The sequence below is a fragment of the Bemisia tabaci genome, chromosome 3 (genome assembly GCF_918797505.1).
Source record: "Bemisia tabaci chromosome 3, PGI_BMITA_v3".
NCBI classification, from domain to species: Eukaryota; Metazoa; Arthropoda; class Insecta; order Hemiptera; family Aleyrodidae; genus Bemisia; species Bemisia tabaci.
This window is the reverse complement of record NC_092795.1, coordinates 57812720-57824726: the sequence shown is the minus strand read 5'-3', so window position 1 is coordinate 57824726 and position 12007 is coordinate 57812720. Positions and strand designations below refer to the sequence as shown.

Sequence of the window (12007 nt, the reverse complement as noted above, 5' to 3'; positions counted from 1 at the left end):
GACCGCACTATTTTGTCAATGCATTTTTAAATCATTTCCCCCTGTCTTCAAACCGCAAGAGCAACTCCATTCTATTCTCTTCCCAACATTTTCGACATCTTTAAAAATAAGAGGGCAATTAATATCAGGGAATGCCTTGTCATTCACTACAGAGTAGTAAGTTCCCTTTGATTTCCAAGTTTCGACTTCCCGTTACTTTTCCATTGGTATCGAACAAAACGGTCGCCCAGATTCCCTTCGTGAAAATCATTTTAAAAGAAAAATTGGAAAAATCAAAAATATGTAAGAGGGGAACGTTCTCAAGATTTGGCAACTAATTTCCTCGAATTTTCTTCGTTCGTAAAATTGTCTGACTTCTCTTAAAGTCTTTGATTTGTCGAAAATTCGTGTCTCGAAAAACGACTTGAACGAAGTATACAGAGTTGCAACCGAATCTAGAAAATGAAATTCCCTGACATTTCCCTGTTTTCCCTGACAAATTTTGATGAAATTTCCTGACAATTGAAGATATGCCAGATGGTTTAAAAGAAATAATTAGAAATAGTTTTTGGGCAAAGTTTCTTGTTCGAAACGTTGAACCCTTATAGAAAATTAATAAACGTGACTAAACAATTTTTCCCTGAAATGTTTGTCAATTTTCCCTAAATTTTTAAAATTTCCTGACATTTCCCGGTTTTCCTGGTAATTCCACACTTAGCGACCCTGAGTATATTATTGAAGCGGTCAAGGTGACGGTAGAATAATCCTGAAAAAATGAGTTAGCGTCAGATGACTAAAAATGGTTTCTATACACTAACTCAAATTGTGTGATTTGGACACACATGATTTTTGGTTTCTGTACACTAACCACTATTAGTGCTGGAAACTAATTCCGCTACTCTAATTCGCATTCGGTAGGGTTGGGTCAACCTAACCTCAAAACTGAGAGAGGAGAAAACGGCTTAGCGAATGATAACTGGACAATACTTTCAGGAAAAGAAGATTTCTTAAAAGATGAGAGGTAAAAATCAACTGACCGGTTCCAAATGAACGACAGAGGAAAGGAATATCCCATAGGTATGTGCAAGTAGACAGAATTATCCTTTAGAGAGACACACACTCACACATGAAACGGTAGCGAATGTTCACACTGAATAAACATATCTCGTCCGAACACTTGAGATATTCTTTTGAAATTACGGGAGAACACGAACTATAGAAGTAAGCAGTAAGTTCACAGATTTTCGTAAAATATAAACTGAACGCGGAACGCTTTAATCGCAATTTAATATAGAAGATTGACGACTCCAACGAATATCATGCTTGTTTACGTTTTGAATCGAACAGACGATTTCTAACCTTAACAGGTTTATTTATGTTGCTTTCGAACGTTTTCAAGAAAGAGAGGACACTATAAATCATACCGGGAGTATTTACATTGTCAAACGAGCCCGAAATTTCACATTTTAATTGATTTTCACGAGCTGACGCGATTGAGGCTGTTGTACCGACGCCACTTTTTCGAAACTAAATAAATGTAACGGACAATGTGGCAGTTAGTGTTGAGGGCGAATTAGTTTGACCCGAAGGTGAATTTGTCTTACCACAGCGCTAATTTTACAGCTAGTGCTGTTTTCCAATTCTGGTTCGCGCTCTAGTAAAGTCAAGTCAGCGAATGAAGCGAAGAGATGGGGGCGGCTAAAAGTTGGAGAGACCGGCAGCGGGGGGGGGGGGCGGTCGAGGGGGCTTTTGTAAGAGAACGGCTGAGTTAGGAACATAATTAAAAGCTATTCGCGAGCGGGGTGGGAACGGGTGGGAGAAAAAAATAAATAAACTCTGGAAATTATGCGAAAGAGACGGAAAAGGAGGCTACGTCGGGACGGTGGTCGAGTGGGACTTTGCGACGGTGGTACTGACTCGGAAGCGGGGCCGGAGTGCGGATCGAGTTATCTTTTTCTTTCGTTTGTGTACCATTTCACTTACTTAGCATGCATATTATACATCTATTAGGATCCGTTCAAGCGGAACCGCATTTTGTTCGGAATCTCGCAGCATCCGAGAGTGAAAAACGCGGGAAAAGGAAAAATAAATTAAATGAGCCCTCGGCAGAAAATGAAAAGATTTTCTCTCTCCTCTCGAGAGCGAATTCCATTATAAATAGACTCCATTCATTTGACTCGTTTCGAAAACCTAATCACCTGACGATAAAATATCGTCCGGGATAAAGCCCCGTTTTCCTCCTTCGGTCTATTGCTCGGCAACCCGCTTAGCGACACCAGGTTAGCGGAATTATTTATTTGTATTTACTCAACGATTCCGCCTTCCCGACCTGAGTGACACCGTTTAGTTTCCTTTCCGAGGGGAGACTTTCCACCGTCATTACGGTTTGAGTGCGCGTTTTGCACCTCCTTATCCCTTCGGACTTCTTGGTATAGTCTTCCAACCCATTGAAAACCGTAATCTTTCTTACAAAAAAAAGGAGAAAAAAAGGATCAAATTATCGGTAGCACTTTCCAAATTTCGGATTGAAAGTTTAGAAGTTTCAGCGGGAGATAATTTAAGCGAAACAAATGAGAATAACGCATCAGATTTTCTCTAAAAAGTGTGAAGTTAGTGTTGAATATAAGCATAAGGATGAAATGACACCGACGAGACACATAGCTCTAATGCCTAAAGGCGGTTCCCACGTAAAGGTTCTTCATTTACCAAAGTCTGGTTTAGGAACTTCTGCTTAAAAACTGGTTAATTGAAGAATTATCACTGATTTGATGTGTATGATTTGTCTATTGTCTGACTTTTTAAATTTCTGGTGCTCTTATCACGAGACATTTTCATTCTTAAGCATCGGACACTCTCGTTCCAAGAAGCGGACTAATGCTGCTTCCCGGGTCATATGGTAAGGACAAACGGAGAGTTCAAAATTGAAAAAAAAGAAAACAATTTTGAAAAAAGAACTTGGCTTATTCGATAGAACTGATTCAAATTTCGTATATAATTCGTCATCCCTTGGAGCTAGAAATCCGATCCCCATCAAGGAAACAAAACGCGTAAAAAACGCAAGAAAGGAGCTGTTGCAGAAAATCGTCACTAGACTCCGAAGTGCATAGTGTGCCCCGTCGGGGAGGAAAAATTGAGGAGAGCTTCCCGGTTAGTAATAATTAACAGGCCCAATTTGCCGGCGGGCTCCCTGACTAACGACCATGGCGCCCTCCCCCCCCTTCCTCCCCCTCGCCGCGATATCCGCTGGCACCTTGACGTGGCGCGGCGGGAGGAACCACCCCGAGACCACTCGGCACTCGGCTCGACGACGGCGACGCGAGGCTGAAACAAAAGCTGGACTTGGCTGCACCGACTAAATTATTAATTAGAGCGCAGACGTTGCGTTGCGAGCGAGGACCGAGACTGTCGAGAGGGCGGATGACACTGCCGCGCAGCGTGGCGAGGGGGGGGGAGGGGTGCGGGGGGTGAGGGGACGGGAAGCCCATCGACACTCAACCAGCGTCAGGGCTCTCTGTTGTCAACTCGACTTACGCCGAGGATCCCAACTTTTTTTTCACAAAAAAGTATTTCCAGTTCAACACTGAAAAAAAATTCTCGGCGTTTTTACCAAGGCCCGTTGGTACCTTTACCATCTCACTTTTTTTACCAATTATTGGTAATTTCACCAAGACAGACTGATAAGCTTACCTAAAAACCGGTATTTTTACTGTTTTTTTCAGGTAAGAATACCACTTTTATTGGTAATCAATTCCCGGTAGCTTTGCCATTTTATCTCGGTAATACTACCACAGTCGAGTCCTCCTTCGGTCTATGCTCGGCAACCCGCTTAGCGACACCAGGTTAGCGGAATTATTTATTTGTATTTACTCAACGATTCTGCCTTCCCGACCTGAGTGACACCGTTTAGTTTCCTTTCCGAGGGGAGACTTTCCACCGTCATTACGGTTTGAGTGCGCGTTTTGCACCTCCTTATCCCTTCGGACTTCTTGGTATAGTCTTCCAACCCATTGAAAACCGTAATCTTTCTTACAAAGAAAAAGGTGAAAAAAAGGATCAAATTATCGGTAGCACTTTCCAAATTTCGGATAGAAAGTTTAGAAGTTTCAGCGGGAGATAATTTAAGCGAGACAAATAAGAATAACGCATCAGATTTTCTCTAAAAAGTGTGAAGTTAGTGTGTTGAATATAAGCATAAGGATGAAAATGACACCGACGAGACACATAGCTCTAATGCCTAAAAGCGGTTCCCACGTAAAGGTTCTTCATTTACCAAAGTCTGGTTTGGGAACTTCAGCTTAAAAACTGGTTAATTGAAGAATTATCACCGATTTGATGTGTATGATTTGTCTATTGTCTGACTTTTTTAAATTTCTGGGGCTCTTATCACGAGACATTTTCATTCTTAAGCATCGGACACTCTCGTTCTAATAAGCGGACTAATGCTGCTTCCCGGGTCTTATGGTAAGGACAAACGGAGAGTTCAAAATAGGAAAAAAAAGAAAACGATTTTGAAAAAAGAACTTTATTCGATAGAACTTATTCAAATTTCGTATATAATTCGTCATCCCTTGGAAGTAGGAATCCGATCCCCATCAAGGAAACAAAACGCGTAAAAAACGCAAGAAAGGAGCTGTTGCAGAAAATCGTCACTAGACTCCGAAGTGCATAGTGTGCCCCGTCGGGGAGGAAAAATTGAGGGGAGCTTCCCGGTTAGTAATAATTAACAGGCCCAATTTGCCGGCGGGCTCCCTGACTAACGACCATGGCGCCCTCCCCCCCTCCCCCCCTTCCTCCCCCTCGCCGCGATATCCGCTGGCACCTTGACGTGGCGCGGCGGGAGGAACCACCCCGAGACCACTCGGCACTCGGCTCGACGACGGCGACGCAAGGCTGAAACAAAAGCTGGACTTGGCTGCACCGACTAAATTATTAATTAGAGCGCAGACGTTGCGTTGCGAGCGAGGACCGAGACTGTCGAGAGGGCGGATGACACTGCCGCGCAGCGTGGCGAGGGGGGGGGGGGTGAGGGGGTGAGGGGACGGGAAGCCCATCGACACTCAACCAGCGTCAGGGCTCTCTGTTGTCAACTCGACTTACGCCGAGGATCCCAACTTTTTTTTCACAAAAAAGTATTTCCAGCCCAAAAACGTTTCGTGTCGTACAACTATTCATGAAAAAATGGCACGGGATTGAGTTGAATTTGGACGCATTTAAATGAAAAGAAACTGTACACATTCTGGTATAACCCCTGAGATCCATAAAAATACATGCGTGACGGGCCTCATGTCACAATAGATATAGATCCTTTTGATTTGAATACGTCCGTTCGAATTGTGTTGAATAAAAAATAAGGCCGGAGTTTCATGAAAAAAGTTGTCTTGGAATCCTCCTCGGACAAGGTGTCTACTAGAACATGATCATCTAAAATTCTTACTTTTTCCAGGCCTCCCCAAAAATTGTCTTTTCCTTACAGGTACGCATTTGAACACTAACGATTATATATTTCCGCAAAAAATAGGGAAATTCAGACTTAGAAATTGAAGAATGAGAAAGTTGGAGGAATGATTTCGAAATACGCAGAGTGTGACTAGGATTTCACAGAAACGCCATTTGATAAATTTTGTATACAAATTATGCACTTTCAAGGTTCTATAATCAAGTTAATCTTGAATTTACGTATATCTATAAAAACCCTCGAAATACCAAAATTTGCGGGAGCCTGTTGCATACATAGCCGGATAAAATTTCAAACTTGTGTAAGGCTTTTACCAAGAGAGAGGTTTACCCCCTGATCCCCACCCCTATGATGCTCCTACGATTACTGGAGTAAGGAACTACAATTTCCGACCCAATTCAGAAACAGCATGCGTGCCGTAAGTCTCCCTATGCAGATAGGTGCTCCTATGGATGAGCCAGAACTCGCAGTTGTTAATTGAATCAGTGAGAACGAAAACACACCAACTCGAAAAATTAAAATAATCAAGACCCACACACATCTGCACAGTGAGTGTTAGAAGTTAGTCTGAGAAAAATATTTTTGGTGTCGAAGGACAAGTGCTTAAGGACACTGTAAAGGTCCGAGTCTAAACAGATGCCCTAACTTCGATGACCTGTATTAAAATTGATTGTCTTTAATGAAAATTGAGCATTTTCGAGTTACCGAGTTGGTGTGTTTTCGTCCTCACTGATTCAATTGGAGAATGCCGTGAAATTAATGTATTAAAATTGATTGTCCTCAATGAAAATTAAGCATTTTCGAGATACCGAGTTGGTGTGTTCTCGTTCTCACTGATTCAATGGACCACTAGACAAGGTACGAATTTCAGCATTCTGATACATGTTTCGTAATCAAAATTTCACGTATAACACGAAGCGCACAACAAAAGTTACCGAAATCAACTCCTTACAAAGATATTTAATAATTTCTGATGCGTGAATTCAAACCTTCCGCTCATTAAAACTCAATGCTCTACGTGATTTGCATCGCGCGCTGAACGTTATCATGACAGTCTCTGCGATGTAAAAATCTGGCAACCTCAATATTGACGCTTTGGCTCGGCTGTAGCGAATTGCTTATAGTTTGAACAACACATGGTGAAAAATGAACATTGCTCGATTGGGAGGCTTGCTGAAACCATTGTAGTGCGCGATTTGACTCGCGTAGAGCTTTGAGTTTCTTGTGAGCGGGCAGTTCGAATTCCTTGTGGCCAATGTGAAATAAAAACGTTAATATCTTCGTTAGGAGTTAGTTTCAGTAATTATCGTTGTTCGAATCGTGTTTTACGTGAAATTCTGGTTGGGAAACTTGTATCAGATTGCTTAAATTCGTATCTTGTCTAGTGGTCCATTTGAGAATGTCGTGAAATTGGCATCTAGGGTCGGGTGGAGTTGACGAGTGAGCTCGAGCGACTACGGAGAGCAAAAAATTCTTCACAGATTATAAAGACGCGGGCGCGGGTGAAAGAGCCGGTTTTCATTACGGCCTCCGGAGTTCCATTGAAAACTCGGATTCGGACGGAAAGGAAAGGAAGGGAAAGAGCGACGCGACGCCGAGGAAAGGGTAGCCGAGCCTCTTCTCCCGGCCCAGACAATGGGGATCCCGCTCGGCCCGCGGGGATGTGCTTTTTTATTTACGCGTTTTCAGACAACTTCGGCCCGGGAGCCAGCCGTAATAATGCCCAGGATGTGTCAGGAAACACGACTTCTCTCTGCCTCCTCTCATCTTGCCAACTGAATGAATGGGCAGCCAGATATCGTCGCTCCTCTGACGTAAGGGCGTATATCGATTCTGACATGAGCCCTGGAAAACATGGTGTTATATGGACAACAGGGTCCAAGTGAAAATCGAGATACGCCCTTACGTCAGAGGGGCGACAATATATCGTCATAATACGTTTTCCTATCGCCAACCCTTTCGCGCGGTTTCGGATTTTTCAATTTACCCGCGACGGAGATGTCATGGATCTTGACGCGCAATTGTCGCTGTTTCGTGTAACATTTTTGAGGGATACAAAAAAGTAGGAGACGAAACTCATACGATCAGTTTTTTCCAAGACGGATACGCAAAATAATAAAAGCGCTAAAAACCTTGCTGTACTATTTCGTCAGCTTTCATAACTAAACTTTTCCGAAAGCTCCGAAAAGACGTGAGGATATGCATGAAACCCCGAGGAGACCGTGTGGATCTGAACGAGACAAATGTGAGAATTAATGTGTTTCTTGATGAAATCATTCGAATTCATGGAACGTAATGACAAAAAATACGAAGGGAGCGTTTCTTCCTATACTTATACTTCCGTTGATAGCTACAAAAGCCCATGTGTTCTGATGCAATTCCATGACATTTCTCGGATTTCTAAGCAGTTCTGTCAACTTTTACGGGGTAATTAGAAAATGATGGAATTTTTTTTACGGAAATCTACCGAACATTTTCAGTATGGTAATGATTCTGTTGCTACTACTGCCATCCTAAGGAAAAACGCCGTATGAACCTTCAGGCGTTGCCAAATTTCCTTCATAAAACACGATTTTCCTGGTAAACTTATAAATATTTTTCTTCCAATTTTTCAGATAATGTTTGCAATTTCATCGATAAAGTTCCAAAATTTCGAGGAAAATTATTCATAACTTTCCTCAAAAATAAACATTTTATTGAGGGAAATTTGGCAACTCTCGAGTGCTGATACAGCGTTCTTCCTTAGCTCGGCAGAATAAGGGTAGGATTTAGGTTCGGTAACTAAAGCTATGTCATATATTCCTGATGCAGGGGCGAGGCGTGAATGATCGATTATCGATACTTTCCCATTAGAAGTTGTGGTAAAGAATCGATTATCAGGGTGTTCGTTGCGAACACCCTATTTATCGATGCTTTTTCATAGATTTAAATGGCAGATCAATCGATACATCGCAAAGCACTCCACGCCACTGTTTTGATGATACTACGATGAAGATAAAATTCCTGTCTCGCGCTTGAGAAAGTGAGAAAACGAGGATGGAAAACGAAACGAGGGGAAAAACGACACAAGATGCGGACATTCCGATCTGTAAGTAGGATTTTAGTAAGAATGAGGTATTGAAGGGGATTGTCTGCTTTTTAGAGGCTTCAATCCTCGAATGCGAAAACTTAAAAGCTGCGCTGGCACGGAGCGAGTCTCGAGTCAAATGGAGAGGGCATGTCCGAGTCGGCGCGAGGAAACGAAAAAGGATGAAAAAGAGTAAAGCGCACCCATTATATCGGCACCGGCGACTCCGCCAAGGTTCCGTTGACCTAATAATGACGCTACGGAGTCACCCGAGTGCATTTGTCGGCAGGAATTTATTGTCAAGTAGGTAAATATGTAGACGCGCGAATCGGCAATCAAGGCCCCCCACGACAAGCACCATATTTAGGAAGCGCGGCTTCTGCACTTTCAGGTTTCGCACCGAGCTTGCCACTTGCAAGCCGCGTTGACGGACTCACCACTCTCTGTCCGTTTCTCTCCGACTCGTTGGCTAATAGATTACGTCATCCTACACATCGTCTCCTCCACCAAATCCGACTCCGCCATTGGCTGAAAAATCCCAACATTTGTAAAGGTCACCTTGCGTCGGGAATGATCAAAATGTCGGCAGTTTTCCGAGTTCAACTATACTGCCGTGCTAAGTGCTAAGGAACGGCGCCGTGTGAGCCCTCAGGAGTTGCCAAACTTCCGTAAACAAATTACTAATTTTCAGGAAAATTTGTCAAAATTTTCCTCTCGATTTTTCAGATAATTTTGTACACAATTTCACCTAAAGTTCCTGAAATACTTCGGGGGAAAATATTCATAACTTTCCTACAAAATGAACATTTTATCGGAGGAAATTTGGTAACTCTCGAATGTTTGTTAACATAATGCAAATCTCACCGACAGGATAGATTGGCCAATTTTTCTCCTTTACGATAGTTTCAGTTACTCACCTGCAACAAAAATTAAAAGAAAATGTTAAAAAATGATGCGGAAATGAACACACAAGAGCATAAACAGATTTGAGGAGCAGGGTATCTACTAAAACAGGCTGGCCAAAAATCAGTACTTTTACGGTACTTTTCCCGTCCATCCCCAAGAAATTCAGTACCTCCTCATAAGAGAAATTCAGTACTTTTTCATACCTCCAATTGACGAAATTCGAAAATTATCAGAGATTAGAATTTCTCGCTCGAATTACGACAAAAATGACAAAAATTCCGGACCTTCTCGCGAAATTCCGCACTTTTTCAGTACTTCCGGACCGCCCTTAAAAATCAGTACTATATCCGGACTTTCCGGGAATTCCGGACTTGTAGACACCCTGAGGAGACATCGAGGATGAGAATATTTAAAAAATAAATTAAAAAAGAGAAAAAAATCAGGAATGTGCGAAAAAATAGGATGCCCACTTCAATTCACCGTGTAATGAAGGATGCAGTTCTCGCACTTAACTGAAAGCACCAGCGTGAACCAGAGACGAGTGCCGATAAAATTCAAAGCTCCAGATGGATAGGAGGAACGGACACTTAAAATTTCCTTCGACACGCTCCCCATCTCATTGCTCGGAGCTGAGGCCGGCTAATCAGCGCGAAGTCTAATCATATGAGCTCGGCGACAGCGATGCCAAATTTGGGGGGCACACGCGGCTCGAGCGACGAAGAGGCGGATAATTCCGGAATTCCGGAGGCGGAGCGGCAAGCCGGGCTCCGGACTCGGGATCCTCGACCGGAGGCGTCCGGAGGCGCATCTTCCATCTTCGTCATTACGCATCCGGCATGAATCTCGTAAACGGGCCGGGCGTCCCCCTCGCGAAAACCGGGGATTTTGCACGGGGGACCCGCTCCAGTTGCGCGGTTCTGATCCTCGGCCGGAGCGGCCAAGGCGAGAACACACTCCCGGCAACGAGAAGGCCGAAAGGCTCGCAAAAAACATAGCGAGTCGAGCGCACTTGCAAAATCGTGCCGCGGCGTACACGTATGGAAAAAAAAGTCGAATCCCACATCACAATTGAGGAGCTTTCCGGAAAAAGGGCACATAGCAAAAAATCGCGTTGGAGAAAAATGTATTTGGAGTTTCCATCATTACTCTATGGCCACCGACTGTGACTTACGTTCGAATTCGGGAGTCCAAGCTGCGATGAAAGTTAACATCAGTGGCCAAAAAGTAATAATGGAAACTTAAAATTCATTTTTCTCAAACGTGATTTTTTGCTATGAGCCCTTTTTCCGGAAAGCTCCTCAATTCTGACTATCAGGGTGTCTACTAAAACGGGCTAGTCAAAAATAAGTACTTTTACAGTACTTTTTTAGTACATTCTCAAGGATTTCGGTACCTCCCCCAACAGAAAAATTCCGTACTTTTTCAGTACCTCCATTTGACGAAATTCGAAAAATTTTAAAAATTTGAAATTGCGACAAAAATGACAAAAAATTATATAGAAATCCGGACCTTTTTGCGGAATTTTCGCACTTTTTCAGTACTCCCGGTTAAAAAATCAGTACTGTTTCCGGACTTGTAGCAGTGGCGTGGCGTGAATGATCGATTATCAATATTTCCCCATTTGAAGGTATGCTGAAAAATCGATTATTAAGGTGTTCGTGGCGATCATTTTGAAGATGAAATTGACAAAATTTCAGACACCTGCAAATTCTCTATTTGACGGTGATTACAGCAATGGAACACCTTAGCGGCACCTAATGGCGCTTACCCATAGAGAAAAAAAAGGAGGTGTTTGCATTTCGGGCATCTTGGAATTTTTTGATGACTTGATGACGTAGGTGGGTACAGCTGGGTACAGCGACGTCCCCTTCAACCTGTACCCACCTACGTCATCAGGTCATCAAAAAATTCCAAGATGCCCGAAATGCAAGCACCTCCTTTTTTTCTCTATGGCGCTTACTAGGTTCTGAATTTCCTATAACCTGCACCATTTAGCAAGCGAGGAAGGAGGCGGGTAGCAGCGGGGGGGGAGGGGGGCGGAGGCGCTAAGAGCCTCACTAAGCATAGCGAAAAGACTGCATTTCCGACACTGACGGCAACTAGCGAGGGTTAGAGCGTAGTTAAGGATAATTACAGGCATTACTGTAATACCAGTTGATGCAAAGTGTAACAAGCCTGTTACGGACGGGGCGAGGCGGGGGGCGGGGGTCGCGGGGCTTTCCGTAAGCGGCCGCTCCGGCGCGGATGGCGTCACGGAACGCAACGTAGGACTCGCCGCATCATCACTCAGCAGCCGGCGCGGCCGCCTGGACCGGACCGGCACCGGACAACCGCGATTCATCCTTCCTTTGTGTTCCTTCGTCTTGGCGCCACCGAGCCAAACTCCTCACTTCAGCCCATCGCAGAGGGGAAAAAAGGAAATGGTCGAATTTGGAGGATCTGTTCACCCCGTTACGGATCGCAATGGAGAATTTGCATGCAAATTTTTTATTGCTTCAGCTGAAAGTGCTTTAAGGGCTGATTTCACAGTATTTTTTATAATTTTTTCTGATCTGGGAAATAGCATAAAAATAGATTTAAAAATGAGAAAATGCACCGCC

The 12007-nt window shown here is 43.5% G+C and overlaps 1 protein-coding gene across 2 annotated transcripts in view; it reads right to left on the bottom strand.

Annotated features, from left to right (window-relative positions):
* The window catches only part of LOC109034080 (protein pangolin, isoforms A/H/I/S), a 141531-nt gene that overhangs the window by 38559 nt on the left and 90965 nt on the right, over positions 1-12007 (bottom strand). Inside the window, exon 4 of one of the 2 annotated variants that reach the window (XM_072298891.1) lies at positions 9251-9418. The exons of the other annotated variant lie outside the window; for it this stretch is intronic. Within the exon in view, the coding sequence (XP_072154992.1) occupies positions 9407-9418 (12 nt within the window). The 3' untranslated portion in view covers positions 9251-9406. Of the gene's footprint in view, positions 1-9250; positions 9419-12007 lie in introns of those variants that run through there. 2 annotated transcript variants of the gene reach the window in all.